This window comes from Danio rerio, chromosome 20 (assembly GCF_052040795.2).
Source record: "Danio rerio strain M-AB ecotype USA chromosome 20, GRCz13ab, whole genome shotgun sequence".
Lineage (NCBI taxonomy): Eukaryota > Metazoa > Chordata > Actinopteri > Cypriniformes > Danionidae > Danio > Danio rerio.
The window spans coordinates 33,661,717-33,681,098 of NC_141040.1; the positions used below are offsets into that span (position 1 = coordinate 33,661,717).

General features: G+C 32.8%; 1 protein-coding gene across 1 annotated transcript in view; it reads left to right on the forward strand.

Moving 5' to 3' along the window:
- The window catches only part of mboat2b (membrane bound O-acyltransferase domain containing 2b), a 52,202-nt gene that overhangs the window by 7,884 nt on the left and 24,936 nt on the right, over positions 1-19,382 (forward strand). The window contains 2 exon segments of the mRNA NM_001278602.2: positions 14,920-15,065; positions 19,196-19,273. Of these exon segments, the coding sequence (NP_001265531.1) occupies positions 14,920-15,065; positions 19,196-19,273 (224 nt within the window).

The following is a 19,382-nucleotide window of genomic DNA, read 5'->3' on the forward strand; positions in this document are numbered from 1 at the left end:
GTATTATAGAAGTATCGGATCGGTTTTGGTATCGGCAGATACTCAAAATCAAATGACTCGAGGGAAAAAAAACTTGATCGGAACATCCCTATAAATGTTGGGTCAACAATTGTTACTTAAATGGTTTCATCTTTAGTCTTGTCAACTTTTTGCAGTTGTTGAAAATGTATATATTATCCTATATCGCAAACAAGAATTATTGAGCTGTTTAGTGAGATGTAATTTCATGAAATTTCTTTGTCTGAACGGCCAGTCCTGTCATGAAGATTGCTGCAGAATCCATCTAAGTTCAATAGTAATGTCATCTGATCTATAACTGATGCTTAGTGCAAGCTGATGTCCATTCTGCTCCATTCCCAGTCCATTTCTAAGTTGTATTTTTGCTTTTGTAAACCAAAGAAAAAAGCTAATTCAAACTTCGTTAAACTGTGATATGATGTTGGAAGCCTTTATTAAAGTTGTCTATCTTATCCAGATTTTCTGTAGCGTCACTGGCTTGGTGTTATGTAATGGTTACCCTTACCTGCTCAGTTGACAGGAGCATGAGAGCACCATGTGCATTAGCAGCACAGATAAATAATTGAGCATCTAATGCACTGTTTGGAAGGAGCACTTAGTGCTCAAGAGCGATTTAATCATCGGATAACTGCTCGTCATGTTATTGCAATGCCATAGCCAAGGTCAGATGTTTGGTTATAAGGATTAATGGATTAATGTAAAGTTTGCCATGCTACATATTAGGGCTGTGCGATTAATCGAAATCGAATCATAATCGCAATTTGAATAGTTGCGATTAGTTAATAGGCTGCGATATGAAATATGTATGTATTATTTAATTTCCTTCGCCTAGAGCAAATGTGTGACTGCCATCTGTGTGTGATAGTCTTACTAGCCAATTGAGTGAGCACACTTTCGACATTTCCGAACTATGCGGAATGCCCACAATTAAAAAAAGGAAACAAACAGGAAAGTGCAGACAAGTGGGAGGATGGCATCTGCCGCTTCAGAAGCATTAATAGACAAACTAATATCAAAGAAAAACAGCATGTCGGTAATATGGGAATATTTTGGTTTCAAAGGCTTGGATATAATTGAGCTGAAGCTTGACTACAAAATTAAATTGCAATTGAAATCTCAATCGCAATATCTGTAAAAAAAAAAAACGCTATTCGACACACACATCACACAACCCCACTACACATGTTTCTGGTGGTCCTATGGAACTTTGTTAAAAGTTTTGATTTCAGATGTTTGATTGGTGTATGGGTGATGGTAGGAAAACCCTGTGCATAGAGTGACAGTTTGCCAAGAATTATATTTGGGCTGCAAGATAGTGGAAAAAAGTAAATTGCCAAATTTAGATTTTTATATGTATATATATATATGTGTATATATATGTATATATATATATACGTATATATACGTATATATATATATATATATATATATATATATATATATATATATATATATATATATATATATATATATATATATATATATGTATGTATATATGTATGTATGTATATATATATATATATATGTATGTATATATGTATACTGTATGTATATATATATATGTATGTATATATGTATATGTATATATATATGTATATATGTATATGTATATATATATGTATGTATATATGTATATATATATATATATATATATATATGTGTATGTATATATGTATATATATATATATATAAATATATATGTATTGTATATATGTATATATATATATATATATAAATATATGTATATATATATATATGTATATGTATGTGTGTGTGTATATATATATATATATATATATATATATATATTGCGGTATAAATTTAATTTCACTTAATAAATTCTAAATAACTATTTAGAAAGAATTAGAAATTTTACATTTAGTGGCGTAAATCTGCATAAAATATTATTGATATGCTGATATGCTTTATACAAATGAAAACTCATCTTTAACCACTATCGAGAGATGCATCAGAGCCAGTGGTAGATTCCAGAAAATAACGCTGAGATAAGGCAGTTCTTCTGTCTTAATAAATTGCATATTTAAAGTCTAAATTCTTTCTTAACTCTTAAAGCTGCAATATGTGACGCCATTGCAGTAATATTTGTACAATTATTGAGTTTGGTTTTTCACCATCAATCTTGCTGTGAGAAAAGCCAGTGTTCCTGTTATTAGGGCTGTTTATCATATATTTTATGGCTAGTCTAGAAAGTCCCCTCAACCAGACTGGAGACACTAGAATTACATTTGGTATATTTCAAAATATTAATGAAAACTATGGTAGCAGCATGTCAGTGATGCTACAATAGCACTGCTGAGAATCAGATTAATGTATGTGATCTAAAGTGCTAGGAGGGAAAATATCATGTCTGTATCACATTTTAGCCCATTCAGAATAAAATCATAATTGGGTTTCAGTTGCATCTCACTGCAAGGGATGTGAAAAGGTTACTTTGCTTTGATCACCATCGAAGTGTTCGAGAGAGAAAGGCAAATCAATCAGGCCAAGCGTGTGGCCTGTGACAGCTGAAAGACTGATGACTGCAGCGGGCAGCTTTCATTCTGCACCTCAGTGTCCTCTTTTATTTTTAGGAGGACCGTGTCCTAGCAACAGGCTTCTCAAGGATTGCCACAAAAAGCCAATGCACTTAGAGCTGAAGTGTGTCATTTCTGCGCCTCTAGTGACAATAAATGAAACTGCAAAAATAGTGATCAAAAATGAAATGAGCTTATGTTTAAAGGGGACCTATTATGCAAAAAAACTGCCAATATGCTAATAGATATAGGCCTTTGTAGCTCTGCCCTCTTTGGAAAAGAGTACAGTCTCATTTGAATTTAAAGCGACAGTCACCAAAATGGCACAATTAGGATTAAAGCATAAAAGGGGCAGTTTCAAACAGTTATAAAACATTATTTGTGTGGTATTTTGAACTGAAGCTTCACACACTCTCTAGGTACACTAGAGAATTATTTTACATAATATAAAAACGGGTATAATACTGTAGGTCCCCTTTAAAACAAGAACAGATATCCTTCGGTGGGGTACGAAAATGACTTTCCCGCTTGAATGTTGGTGATTTCATTCCCACTTGCAGATTTTTGTTTTTGTGTTAAACATACTTTTTTTTAAACCAATTTAATAGAAGATAATGCAAAAGGTTATTATTTAAGCCAGGGATTCTCAACCGGTGGGCCGTGGCCCATTTCATTATAGCTATTTCATTATAGCAGGTCTCAATGATCCTGCAGTTGGGCCACAAGAGCTCAAAATTACCACTCAATATTATACTATAACATTTGGATTTCATTATTATTATGCTATATTAAAATGATCAAAGTAATGCATTTTCTCCTGTTCTCTTATTGATTACTTCAAACTCGGTGCAAAAACATGATTGCATTTGCAACTACACGGAAGTCTGTTCATTCACAAACTGCGTGTGAACTATTTATTTTTGTGTGAACTATTTAATATATCCGCATAGTTGTCCAAATTAATGTTCTGTAAGTGTTTTATAACAGACGCGCACCCATACAGGAGGATCAAGTGAAGCTCAATGGTGTTTCTGCCATAGAATAAACTTGCATATGAGCTTCAGACGCTCTCTGGCAGAGCTGTTCACTGTTCCTGTCAGCGATCTCCCAATAATATCCAGCGGCAAACTCAACCGCTATCAGATTGACGTGCTTCAACAGATTTAGGCTGTATTTTTCATTTTTATATTTTTGAATAGTAGATATTCAATAGTAGATATTCAGTCAGTCCAGTTTAAAGTAGAAACTGGTCTTTTGCAATCTCTCTTTTGACCTGTGGTTTACTTTGAATCTGTGTATGTTTAAATAAACATAAAGTAGTAGAAGGCACAACAAATGTATATTTGTTATAATGATATAATATAATATATTATTTGTTAATAAAACAAACAAAAAGGTTAAAATGAGCATAAAATGTAAACGTTTTAGAGAAATTGTCAGACAGGTGGGCCTTCAAAAATTAATTAGAGAAAGAAGTGGGTCCCAAAGTAATACATGGTTGAGAACCCCTGATTTAAGCTATTATTTGTCAAACTATTTCATAACCATCAATACAATGTAGAATTTTTTATACATGCACCTTTATAGATCATATTAACAAATGATTAACTTACATTTTTTACTTGGTCTTAAAGGGTCTTCCCTTTACCTTCATAAATCCCAAAAACAACAACACCTAACAACTCTTAATGTATAAATGTACAGTAATTCTAAAACCTACCATGAGATGCTGTTTCAGTGCAAAACCACAGTCGGTTTTCTGAATCTTGCAGAGCGGATCAAGAAGAAATATTGAGGTCTGGCTTTGCCGTCTTACACTTCATTGTAGCAAAACCACTGATCTTTTATAGATATGTTGTATAACTTCATTGTTCACAGCATTTGCTGCTTTGTTTTGCTGCACAGATGTGATTTGGTTTTGTGTGGTGGAACTGTGTTTTGTTTAGTTTTTTGTGTTTAGTTAGTAAAAAAAAATCTGAATCAAAAATACAACATGTAATAGTGTTTTTTTAAGCATTATCTGGAGTAAAGTCTTTATTTTGTGTCATAGAATGGACTTGAAAATTTTGATATGTAAATATAACTTTTTTTATTTCCTCTTTCTTACACTCATTTTGTTCTAACCCCCTGAGATTTTAGATTTTTTTTTTTTTTAATTTTGGAAAACAAGTTAAGATACTTTAGATGAAATGGTTCAACTGTAATCATACTAATCTGCAAGAACACCTTGGAGCAGCACAAAATCAGTAAAAACAGTTGTCAGGGTGTTTTTTATTTTGGGCAAATCAAAAGAGGGCAAATTCATAAGATTCATAAGAGGGCCATTTTAACATTCTAGCACATGAAAAAAGTAGAAACCTGATGTAATTGATGCACTCAGACATTCTTCCCCAGAGTATCAAAGCTGCTTCTTTTTGTTTCTTGTTGTACATTTTAAAGGGGGAGTTTAAATTGCTATGAAAATACTACAATTTGGTAATAGGCATAATAATAATAATTATTATTCTGTCCCAATAATTTGTTGCTTACGCAATCCATTAAACTTAAGCTTAAGACAGCAAAATGCAGTTTGGATGACTTTATTGATTTTACTGGCAATTGTTCTTCTCAGTTTTATTATTTTTTTGTAAAACTGCAACAAACTTACTTTAACATGTTCAATTTAGTGAGCATTACAATTTTACTAATGCACATTTTTTTTATACAATTGCTAATATGCATATTAGGAAAATCTATTAAATGAGACCTTTTTTTTTGCTCCAAATGTTGTGTTTGAAACAAATATTAGCAAAATGATCATATTTACTCCACCAGCATAACGTGTAAGCTATGGAGATGTGTTTGTTTAACAAAATAAAGGTGGTATAAAACTGATTATAATCAAATGACCTTTGAATATTTTCAAAAATAGAGCACTTACGGACTTATTTCAATGTTTAAATCAGCCCCAGAAATAATTTGCATGTGCGTTACTTTTTACTGCACGCTAAAAATAACCAAAGTAACCCAAATATGTAGTACAGTACCTTAAATGTCAAGTAGGTGGTCAGAATCACAAGGGGCTATATGCAACTACACAACAATGATAGTGATTCAAAAATGCATGTTTTATTGGGCCAAATCTTTTTATGTTTTTGACATCAGTTGCAGGCTTTCTCTCTCTCTCCCTCTCTCCCTCCGATAGATCTTATGTAATGGTTTCATTACATTAAAGATACAACTGAATTGTACTAGCTACTTACTTAATTTAATAGAACAATTCCAACCAAGTTTGATATGTTATTAGGCAAGAGCAAAGAACTTAACATCAGCTAAGATTAATAACAGTTTTTGTTCATTAACTTAAATTAACTAATATTAACTGTTGGAGCCTTATTGCAGTGTTGATGTACAATAAACAGTGACAGCATGTTCAATCAATATTTCAGTATGTCTAGGCTAGATTAACGTGTAAAAATTTTCATGTTTGATCTATTACATTAATTAAACGATAAAGTCTTCAAGCATATGCCTCTGTTATGATCACCACTGCAAATACAATATTAATATTCTTTAAAAAGCACTAAAAGTTTAAACAATACATAAGTTTTCATGGTTTTTTGAAGTGCCCACCATATCAATATTATGCATGTTAATATATTGAATTATTGAAAACCGCCATATGCCCATTTGACATGTTCTGACTAAAGTCATTGATCTCTAATTTTTCCTTTTTTTAAATAAAAAAATAAAGAGAAACATTATCTTTGATGTTCTCTTTAGCAAATATGAATGCTATTTTTTAATTAACTTGACTCGCTCTTCTGAGAACCACTTAAACGTAAAAAAAGTCTACATGTGACATTCACAGGATGATCAAGTGCAGGCCTTGAAAATTCCTTTTGCTTTCTCTGTGTCAGCTAACCTTGATGAATCTTCAGGATATTTCCAGCCAACCGCTCTGAGTCACACGTACAGAAAGAAAACTGATTGATCGGACTCTTATCAGAATGTGTAGGTTTGGCTGAGTCTCAGATGTAGTTTTATCTCCAGCTTCACTGAGGTGAATTGGACCTCTGCTCAGGTTCCTCTATGCCGACACAGGAGAGGAGGCACCCTCTAACCTGGACATAAAGGAGACTAGGAACGTAATGAGACGCATCAAGGATCATTAATTAAAGAAAACAGTGAGAGAGAGAGAGAGAGAGAGAAAGAGAAAGAGAGAGAGAGAGAGAGAAAGACAGAGAAAGACAGAGATGTCGAACTTTTCCGGCTAACCTACCTTATAGGAACAGCAACATGAAACAGATCTGCTGTAATATTGATGGAGATTTAGAGCTGTCATTTGATTTCCTCACGTCACTTGTAGATCAGATCTATATGGTGTAATCTTCTGGCACATTTCACCGTCATTTTAAGTGAAGAGCAACATGTTTTTATTACAGGGAAGCACAATATTGTAGGTATTTTCCACAATTTCCAAAAAAAATTAATTCTGTCATCATTTACTCACTTCAATTTCTGTTAAACACAAAAGAAGATACTTTGACGAATGCTGGCTGCTGGCGTTGACTCTCATTAGTCATTTTCTTCAAAACTATAACTGTCAGTTTTAATGCAATTTGTGATCTGCTTATTTATTGTTTTATTGATTATTGTGGTGTGACTTTTTGGCTTGTTACTAGGCATGGGCTGGGATTAATTCTTAATAATTGCACGATTAATCGAAAAAAGATCACAATCTAAATTCGACCCTACACACGATCTTAATTCTGTTTTTTTCTACGATTTAGCCAATTATTATTTCAATGTTCTTCTATAAACATTTTACTATTTATAGTTCAATGAATCCATTTTATTAAAAGTCATTTTATCAGGGGAATGATAAAGAAATAATTCAACAAAAATGGTCTATTGAGTAGTTATTGTAAAGGACTATTTGTGTCCAGTTTAGGCCAGTTTTTCTATTTTTTTTTCCTCGTCTTTTTCATTTATGAGGAAAGTAATATTTTTAAGTTCTACCATAAAATTGTTTGCTGGTGCCGCTCTCACCTCCCCACTACCTTTCACCTGAAGCTCTTATGAGAGAATACTGTATTGAGTTGGTGTCAACTTTCGTTGCACCTTTGTCTGAACTCATGTATAAGCAGGCTGAGCCCTGGTTTAATAGGATTCAGAACAACCTGCCTCTGGAAAGTGATGTAATATTGAGCTTCCTTTTCAAGATAATTTGTGTAATTATGAGTAATTAGCAATTAGATTTGTCCTAGAACAGTGAAGCTGAAATGCTTTTGTGTGAGCCATGGTGTTGTGGCTGGTCAAATATTTGGCCACCTAAAGTCTATATAAACATATGTGAGTGTTGTCAATAAATAATAAAAAATTATACATTGTATTAACTGATTTTTTTTTAATTAACTGGTTGCAAATAATTTATTTAATCTGAATTGAAACAAACAAATATAATCTAGTGATGTTCAACTTAATTAATATTTTACTAATTATTATTATTACTTAAAAATTATTTGGAACCTCTTACCTTAAAAATGTTTAATTCAATGATTTTTTTTCAGTGTGTATTATTTCTGAATTATGAATACAATTCATTTGGTTTAGTGTAATGCAGGGGGTGTTAGTGCTCAAATAGTTACTATGCACTACTTGACAAGAGTCTTGTTGTCGATCCCAGTTGTAAGAGCAACAAATAATAACTTGTAGTTGATCATTTGGAAAAGAGGCAGAAGTTAGATTTTCCCAATAAATCATCTGTTAAACTGCATCTCAATCATCACAAATACCGTAAAAGATTTATTGTTACTGGCATGGACTCAAGAATTTACAGAAATCAGTCAAGTTTGGTGAAGGAAAAATAAAGGTTTTCGACAAGCAGAGTGGATGGCAGCATGAACAGCCTGAATAGCAAGATATTTGTGCTACCTATTATATTATAATCCACAGGAGAGGGCAAATTCTTTAGCAGGATAGCGCTCCTTCTCATATTTCAGCCTCCACATCAAAGTTCCTAAAAGCAAAGAAGGTCAAGGTGCTCCAGTATTGGCCAGCCCAGTCACTAGACACAAACATTATTGAGCATGTCTGGGGTAAGATGGTGGAGGCATTAAAGTTGAATCCAAAGAATCTTGATGAACTCTGGAAGTCCTGCAAGAACTCTTTCTTTGCAATTTCAGATGACTTTATTAACAAGTTATTTGAGTCATTGCAGAGATGTATGGATGCAGTCCTCCAAGCTCATGGGAAATATTAATTAGTTTTCTACTGCACCATGACTTTATATTCTATACTTTACATTATTTCTGTTATTTGACAAGACTTTTGTCTAAGCAAAGTTAGACCTTACTGTCCTAATTAAATAATTAAAAATCAAGGCATGGTCACATTTTATTTTTTATTTTTTCAAATAAGCATAATCTAGAGGCATTTGCCTTTCAAATAAGCCACTTCTGATACCAAATGATCAACTAGAAGTCAAGTTATTATTTTTTGTACTTAAAAACATTTTATCAGGTGGTGTACTTTTGTTTATATCATAATACATTTTATATGTTTGTGTGTAAATGAATTTTAATATTTTAAAGAAAACTTTTAGGCTCACAAAGATTGCATAAACAACTCTGAAATTTTTACAATAATTGTTCTATTTTTACAATTGTTAATGTAGTTTATTACTGTGACGACAAAAATGGTGAAAAGTAATGTGCCTTACGTTTGCTGCAAAGAGCTTCATGTTTGCTGTTAGTGTGACAGATGGAGCTAAGTGAGAGCAACAGGAAGTCTTCAAAGAAAGCGACAGAAGCTTAAACGAGCTTGTGTCAAAATGAACTGATGATCTTTTATCCACCAAGGATTAGGAATAATTTGACTTCATGTAAGCCTTCATAATTATGCATTGCTCAACTTCTTAACAGCATCATTCAGTCACACTATCAAACGACATGCTTACCGTTCAAGAATACATCAAATAAAAATGCTGTAAGTGCTATCTTTAAATTAGAAGTTGTATGGATTTGAAAAGTAAAACTTATTTGGAGCCTTTTTTTTTTTTTTTTTTTTTAGCTCAAATTTACACTAGATGTAGAATACAACCCTAATGGAGAACTATATAGGACTTGCATTACACCTTACATCATATTACACTAGGATTATCTCTGACATTCCGGACTATTGCACAAAATGTAAAGATGAAATCTTTTGAAGGGGCTTGGCTTGGTATGCTCTGTGAAATAACTAAAGAAAGGATTTAATTGGAACCAAAGCTTTGTTAAAGGGGTGGTCCACTACGATATCATATTTTAAACTTTAGTTGATGTGTAATGTAGCTGTGTGAACATATTCAACATATCTGAATGTAATATGCTCAAAGTTCAATGCAAAGAAAGGCACTGGCCTTTACAGAGTTAGCTTAGCAAAGCCTACAACGAACAAAGTTTGAGGACTACAAAAAATACATATGGGTTAATGATGTCTTGAACCCTTCAGGTTACGAACATACAGCGAAGGGGCATGGCCAGATGCTCTGTGATGTTATAGCGGAGATAATTCCTGGTGACATGGAGCCAATTTGCTAGTCATAGCACATTATGTTAGCTGAACAATCAGAGCCTCTTATGGGCAGGCTTTTGAATAAACTAGGAAATATGACAGTTGTTTTCATATTGGCTGAGTAGCTGTTTATAATTAATGTAAAATATATGAACAAATAACGTGATTTAAAAAAAAAAAAAACAATTTAAGCATGAGCACTCACTTCTTTAAATCTTCTAAACACAACCAAGCCTTAAAATACAGTCTGTGGAGTATTTTTTTTATTTTTTTTAACCTCATTTAAATGTTTTTATGTTTAATAAGTGTGTTTGGGAAAGTACTTTCTTCAGTGTTTTGTTATTTATTATTCTGTACTGTTCACTAGAGTTTTTTTTAACAAATCTTTGAAAAAAGCATTTAAAATAGGGTTGCCCAAACTTTTTCTTATTAAGGGCCAAAAACCAAACAAGCTAAGGGCTCTGGGCTGTTGAATATACCAAACCATATTACATTAAATTTGCTATGGGTAAATTCCTAATTTATTTGCTAATATTTAGAAAACGTTGCTATAAAACATATTAATTAATGATGCAGTATCATTTTTAACATTTTATAATGGCCTTATTATAGTAAAAACATAAACAATCCCATTTATAACACATTGGAAATCAGTGCTGAATACACGAGTCAAGCTGCTCATGCCTTTGTCTTGATTTGCTTGCTGATGTCTTGTTTATTGTTCCCTGTCAAGTGGCAGTATTTACGCTTTAAAAGTTTTAGTTGGCTTTTTTTAGCTCCTCAATTAATCAAAGAAACAAAAGGTTACGTTAAATTCGAAATGATTTGAAAAGGCATTCGCCACATTCAATTCCATATAATTTTCCCTCTCTTTTCAGATAGGATGGTGGGCCAAACCAAAGATTACCATGGGCTAACTTTGGCCTTCAGGCTCTACTTTGGGCACCTCTGATTTAGAATATCAATGTGAGGTAGCAAAATTAAAAACATAGTAAATTTAGATTTTTTTTTCCTGATTGGCTACAGAACAAACCACTGTTTTCCAGTGACTTGCCCAGTTAACCTAATAATGTAGTCTCTAAATTGCACTTTAAGTTAAATATAATTATCTTGCAAAATAACTTTCATGTTGACAGTTATTATGACAGACGAAATTCCTAATTTTTATTTTTAAAAATGTTGAAAATATCTTCGCTGGGTTAAACAACTCTTGGGAAATATTTGAAAAGGAATTTAAATTTCACAGGAGGGCTAATAATGATGTCTAGAACTTTATATGCTCAATACTTAACATTCAATTACTCAATGCTCAATACTACATTGCTAGTGCTGCATACAAGTTACAGAATGCTGCCAAGAGTCTCCCATAATCCCCTTGGTCTGGTTTACAAACCACACTGGGTCACCTGACAGATGCAACGGATGCCACAAAAACATGTGGTGTCCCTGTTGTGGTGGATTTATTAAGTGCTACTTTTTGCAGGCATTGAATGCAAAATTTAGATGATGAGGACAGTGATGCAGTGACTTGAACTATGATTAGAACATGACCACACAGACTTTTAAATTAAATTGGAGTGTATATTGGGGATTCATTATGTATTTATTGTGCATTTATATATAAAAAAATACTGTTTTATTAAAATTATTTTTTTGATGAATATGGACTTCTTGCTCAATTTTGTTAAGTAGCAAATTCAGATTATAACTTTTATCGGATTGACTTGATATTATACAAAAGAAACCTGTAACCATTGACTTCCTTAGTATTTTTTTACTATGAAAGTCAGTGGTTACTTGTTCTTGTAGGTTCAGCAGAAAAAAAAAAACTTCCAGTGGTTTGGAACCACATGAGAGCGAGTAAATAAACAGTGAGTTTTATTTTTGCGTGAACTATCTCTTTAATGACCTTCAGGATGACCACTATTGTCTGTTTTACTGCAGGAAGCTTGGCAAGACACCTATTTTCCTCTTTTAAAGTGCTGCACAGGCCAAAAAAATGAGCTATCTGACAAACTAGTGATGCATATTCTTTGTGTAAAGCATAGGGATAAAGGTACATACAGTTCGACTTTTTGAATTTGGTTGAAGATCTATATCTGGCTTCAGATGACTTGCAGCTGAAATCTCACAGCTGTGTCCAGTCAAAAGCTCCGACTCATGCTGTTGGTCTGTTTGGCGTTCATGAGAAGCATGTCAGTGTGAAGCTCAAGGCATTGTCTGTTAAGTAGGTCAGAAAGCTTGCTGGGTCCTGAAATACTGCAGGAACCTCACAGAAAGTCCTGCCAAACCTTCTGACGTTCTCCTGGAACAGCGGGGAATCATTGTTCCCTGGCACTGTTAGTCCTTATTTGTTTTCGTTTAGCCGTTTTGTTCATCCTGCTCATTATTTCTTCTAAATTCCATTGTATTTGTGTAATCTTGAGGCACATGACATGATTCAAGTGTGACATTCTGTAGCTTTTCTGTCCATGCTAAAGTTCTGGATGTTGAATGTACAGCTGTGTGGTGCAGGATCTGGACTAATGGGGGTTCACTGTGAGCGGAGATACAAACACAGTATGACAAAACAATATTTTTAAGGCTTGTCACTTTATTTTGTTGCTCTAGAGCAGCACATTTTAATGCACAGTAAGAGAGTAAATATGGAAAAGCAGTTAATTGTGAAGATTTAAACATGTATTTTATGTTGATGAATGGCTTGTATGTGAATTGTGAAATTGTTTTATTTGTAAAATCTGTTGCACTAATAATAGTTTTAAAAACTCATTGCAATATACTGTATGTTCATATTCTCAAAACTTTGTTAAACTTTGATCAGCTAAACCATAAAGTGAACTGTACATATGCATTATACCTAACATATCTCACAAAGTAGGGCTGCACAATACATCGTTTCAGCATCAAACAAAAATAGTCACGTCGCAAGATATGCAATGTTGAGTTGGGATTAGTTGACCAGAAACTACAGGTTAAAGACACACAAGATTAGTGGATTCACTGCAGAATTAAACCACAACATACTGAAAGTATATTATAAAGTTTTTAATGATTCCTGTTACTGTGTCAGCATTTTTAAATAATTTAAAGCATTCAGGGACAATAAATTGTACAGCTTGTAACTAATAAAGATTATTTGTATTGGATTATTTAAATGATGAAGACCTATACACTGTTATTTTACATTTAATGAATCAATTAATTAACCTGAATACAGTTAGACTCCCCAGAAAATCACAAATGGTGTCGCATAATCTTTGCTTCATTGTGTTTATTTGTGACTGTAGTTTGTTTATTGCATGTATATAATAAGTAATATAAAATATACATTTATATAAAATATATATATATAGACCTATACAAAATCTTTGATCATCTATCTAAATGAATGACTTTCCCAAATAGACTTGTGTCATCTGGTAAAATTGTATAAAATTGTATTCATATCGCAATATAACTTGCAGAGAAAAAAAAATTGTCAAATTTTTCCAATATCGTGCAGCCCTACCACAAAGGATGTAAAAAAAGTTAATTTCAAATTTAACGACAGTAATATGAAATAATAATGAAATGATACACACAACACACACATATTGTTTAATAACAAAACTATTTTAAAAGATATAAAAACTATGTTAATAAGTCTTATTAATAATATTATTAATTTTTGAATCATTGACTCCCTTAATAATTGTCTAATTATCTTAACTTGCCTTGTCAAGATTTTTAGTTGGCACTTTTAACTGAATACTGGTATCTTGTGAAATAATATGTACCTTCATCATGGCAAAGACTAAATAGTTGAGGGATTGGTAATTAGTTACAGTATTAAAAATAGGGCTGCGTGAGACCAGAAAATGTGATGTTGAGCATTGCAATAACGATATTTCTCATGCTAAAACATTTCCCTTGAAAAAAGCTATTTTTATTATTATTATTATTATTGATTGATAGATTTTTAATCTATTATTTATTGAATAATATTAAAATAAACAGATCAAAGATATATTTTTTCAGATCAAAGTAAATGCAATGTAGACAAAAACTGTCAACATGTGCAAACATTTAGTTTTTAAAACTTTTTAAATGAGCAGAAACCTCCGCAGATATTCTGACTCTGATTGTTGTCGTTTTCCTCTCTAGTCTCGGGATTAGTATTTATTTTCTGGGGTCATCTTTGGGCTACTCCAGCCAATAGCAGAACAGCTACTACTGGAGGGGTGGAGATAAATATATCAAGGCCCCATCTGATTGGTCAAATTTAGACCACCAGTGAATAAAATAAATGTCATTCATCATACATGTCTGCGATGCGAATATTGCTTATACTACTATTGCGATAGTGATAATTTTACAAAATATTGTGCAGCCCTAATTAAAACTATTATGTTTAAACTATTATGTGTTTCAGAAAAAAAAATCTCTGTTAAACATTTGGGAAATATTTGGAAAAGAACTAAAAACTTTCATAGGAGTGCAAAAGTGCTAATCATTTTTGCAGTAAAAGTAAAAAGTAAAAGACCCTTTTACAAATCTTTTACAAACTTTCTCTGGTTTTGTGATTGATAGTTAGCTACATTGATAGAATTTTAATTACGTAATATTAATACATTTTTTTAAGGACCATGTGACAATAAAGACTATAACAGTGGCTGCTGAAAGTTCACAGGAATAAATTACATGTATGTATGTGTATGTGTGTGTGTGTGTGTGTGTGTGTATGTGTGTGTGTGTGTGTGTGTCTGTGTGTGTATTTATACATCACATTTGTCTGTGATGATGTTATGTTCATTTGCTGATCCGTTGTTGTTTTTTTTTCCTGTTTCAGGTGAATTTTGTAGTATGTCAGCTCTGCGCCCTGCTCACGGCTGTGTGGTTCAGACTGTATCTGCACCCCAGCAAGACGAGTCCTTTTGTGCGCCATGTGGTTGCCACGTTGCTGGGCATCTACTTTGCCCTATTTTGCTTTGGCTGGTGAGTTTTTTTGCCTAATACTGACACATATACTGTACCGACACATCCCCCTCTGTACGTCCACAAGGAAATTGAAACCAGATTTTGCTTGTACTCCCTGCTGCTGGACTGCAGGAAATGTGCTGGTGTGACTTTGCAGAAAGATAAAAACGAACACCGATCGATAGGAAATGTAGCGGCCTGTGTAACGGCAGACATCTGATACAAAATAAACAAACAGCTTATAGTGAGCCGAAGCTGATGTCTGTAGTACACTGGCAGGTGTCAGATTATGTGGTCATTTGCAGTTGTAAATACACCTGTATGACTCCCTCAGTGGAGCGCAACAGTGACCAGACAAAGGGTACAATTATACTTTGATCGGAGACCCACAAAACACTGATAGTCATTGAAAAAAATACAGCATTAGATGCAAATAATAAAACGGATTTAAAGAATGAAAACAAAAATACAAAACTTCATACTTTATTGTTGTAACATAAAACGTGATGCTAAACAGAATTAACAATATACTATGGACTGTACTATATATGGGATATTCTACCAGAAACATACAATTTCATTTATAAAAATGTGACAGGGACTGACCTTTAAGCTTGTCTCCTAAAAAAAAGAAATCATACAAAAAAAGCATCAAATCATACAATTCAATGATAGAACGCTTCCTTGATCACTGTCAGCTTCTCCTCTTTCAAATGATGTCACTTCTTCTCAGTCATAGCCTTATTACATGCATTTTATGTTAAATGTAATGCAAATGTGACAGAACTGACAAAAAGATGGGGATAATTGTAAAATATTATTTATTTGTGGAATTTATTTATAATTTCATTTTTTTTATGTAAATGATAAACTTAAACTTGCTATTTCTGAAGTCTTTTTTCTAAACTATTTTTTTTTTTTTTTTTTTTGCTGAAAAGTGTTAAATACTATGTTCAATTGGGCTGAGGACAAGGCCAATGACAGGATTTGTGTATTTTAATATAGAGAAGAATTTGTGAACCAAATGAATGACATATTCCTATATATGATTATGTTGTTCCAGTATGCAAAAAATGAAACATTCCTGTTTTTATTTATTTATTTACTTACTGACTTACTATCTTACTTACTAACTGATTAACATACTAACCTATTATTTTACTATCTTACTAACTTACTATCTTACTTACTAACTTACTATCTTTCTTAGTCTCTTACTATTGTACTTATTTACTAACTTACTTGCTTACTATCTTACTAACTAACTTACTAACTTATTTACTAACTTACTATCTTGCTTACTCTCTTACTAACTAACTAACTAACTAACTAACTAACTAACTAACTAACTAACTAACTAACTAACTTACTAACTTAATATTATAATTACCATTATACTATATATATATGTGTGTATGTATGGATGGATGTATGGATGGATGGATGGATGGATGTATGTATGTATGTATGGATGTATGGATGTATGTATGTATGTATATATGTATGTATGGATGGATGGATGGATGGATAAAGATGCAATATTGTAAAAGTTATTCTGTTTTTTCAATATGCAAAAAATTCAAATTCCTGTGTTTATTTACTAAGAAGCTAGATAACTAGCTTGCATGCTTATGTGCTTACTTATAGGTTATATTTTTGGACTGAAAAGTATGTTTTAATGAGTTGTATGGTTTTTGTTGACAATTTACGTTACAATGTTTATTTTTTCCTCTTTGAAAGTTTTCTATAAGATTATTTAACATGATAACATTTATTGGTTAGACAGAGCTGTAGATCTAACAATATTGCTTTCTGTGTCTAGGTAGGTAATTACCTACATTCACAATTGATAATAATTCCAGCACAGAATAGAATTTATTACTTTTTTTTATCTCCAGGAGTCCAGTATATTTGTGGGAAGTTGAACCTTTACAAGAACAGCTGGTGTATCAGTGTTATTAATAGAACAACATTAGAAAAAGGCTGACTGATGCTAACACAGTTTTAGATACATTAGTGTCTGTGTTGTGAGATTCACTAGCAGCACACTCGGGCTTGTATTGATGTGTCGGTGGTGACTAAATTCTGAAACTCATTAACATGTCGCTTTAATAAGACAAACAGATCAATAGGCCACACTCGTGAAAATAAAGGACGGACAGACTTTTGGCTGCTAATTAGTGGCATCTTTTAAAAGCCTTATTAAAGTGTCACTGTTGGTGTATGTGTGCATGTTTAAGTGGATCTGATTTGTAGATAAGCTTTCGTAAAGTCTCTTCTAGTTTCCTTATCTGGCTAAAAGGCAAACAGATTTAGCTTATTTCCTCTTGAATGAAGACAGACTGAAATCTCCAAAAACTGACTGGCAAGGTTATGTTTGAACACCATGTCAAATGTAAAAAAACAAAATAGACAAAAAGTAATGGTTTTATTATCATCAATCATATTTCTGAATGCAGAAGTTTCCTGTAAATGTACAGTATGACACTTCCGATTCATTAGTTGCTTTAGGGAAGTAATGGGACGAGGAACAAAGTAAGCTGTTAAACTGTATGCACTAGAGGTGTAACGATACACTCAGCTCACGATACGATGTGTATCACGATATAATGTTCACGATTCGATATGTATCACGATATTTGGAATAAAAATTGAAAATTTAACTGAAATGCAAATTTTACCAAGTAAACTATTTTTTATGTATTTCTTTTGTTTCAACTTGTTAAACTGAACCTTCTTTTAGAAAATATATTAAACAGGCCTGTCTCTGGAAAATAAAACAATTTAAAAACTTCTTAAAAAATATTATTGAAATGACAGAGACAAAATTAAGGAACAATTTAAGTAAAGGTGCAAATAAAAATAAAGATCACTCTGTTCCACAAACTGAATGTTGTTTACTACTTTATTAGTCACAACCTGCAGGTTCTGTTCACTGAAGCAGACGCGCGTATGGCAAGCCGTTTTAGCATTTAAACCTTTGTTCTGACTATCCATAAATATATTTAATTCATATTTAATTAAATTCATTTAGAGATATCTCTAATTATATTTTGACTAGTCGAATTATAATTATGACTAGTCAAAATATAATTAGAGATATCTCTAAATATATTTATGGATAGTCAGATCAAAGGTTTAAATGCTAAAACGGCTTGCCATACGCGCGCGTCTATCATAGTCCGCCCTTTGTAGTAACAGCTCTCGTCATGTGTGATTTTGCGGCCGCCAATACATCATTATATGAAGACAGAATGATATTTTAGGGTGAATTGTACCTTATAAATACAGTATGTGACTCTTTCAACACCATTAGGAGGTATCCATGTCGCTGTGCAAAGTATGTAAATCACTGTGAAGACTTTAAAACTTAGGATGTTTGACCCAGTATGCGTGTCAAAAAGCGGATGAGTCTAAAGCAATGACTGTACAACCGAAATGTTGCCAGACGTCTGATTTTGAGAGGATGAGCCATCCTCTATTTCAACTCCACTCATCTTGGTCTGCTAACATTACTGCTGCTGCAATCTGAACTCACGTGCGACAGCAGGTGGAACGTAGCTCACGTGCAAACAGCTCAACTAATAAGAGAAAACGGACGTCATATCGTAATCAAATCGTCATAACGCCACGATGCATATCGAGACATTTTTGCATCGCAATAAATCGTACAACGATAAATCGTTACACCCCTAGTATGCACTACTAACCATCATGCTAATAATTAAGATGACTGGAAGTGGATGACATAAATAGCCAGACAAATTATATTTACAAGTGGCTGTGCATGCTCTTGGATAAAAATAAGGTGGACATTTGGTGTCTTTAGCCAAATCAAAAAGCAATGTCTTTTCTCCCTTTTCTAGTGTATTTACGTAGTAAAACAGGCCTAACTTGTGCCAGAAAGGCCGTTGACATTTAAGTGCAAAGTTGAATCCTATTAATATTGCATTGTTCCATATTACATATTAAGCAGTATTGATTTGTCCCATTCATTTTCATTGAGTGGTTACTTCTCAAATAGTATGGCGTTTCTTCAGAATAAGATCCAAAAGGTACAGTGACACCTGTTGTTGTTGTTGTTGTATAGTCTTACTGAAACAAAAGCACTTTTTAATAGAGCCTTTATTTTTGTCTTTTTTCCACAGGTATGCTCTTCATTTCCTGTTGCAAAGTGGCATTACATACGGCATTATGATTCTGACTGGAGTTGAGCACATGCACAAGTAAGTCTTTATTTTCACATTTTGAAAATGCCGTCATATAATTCATGGTAAAATCTAAGAAAAACGGACTACAATAACCACTAAAGAGCACATGAAATGGCTGGTCAAC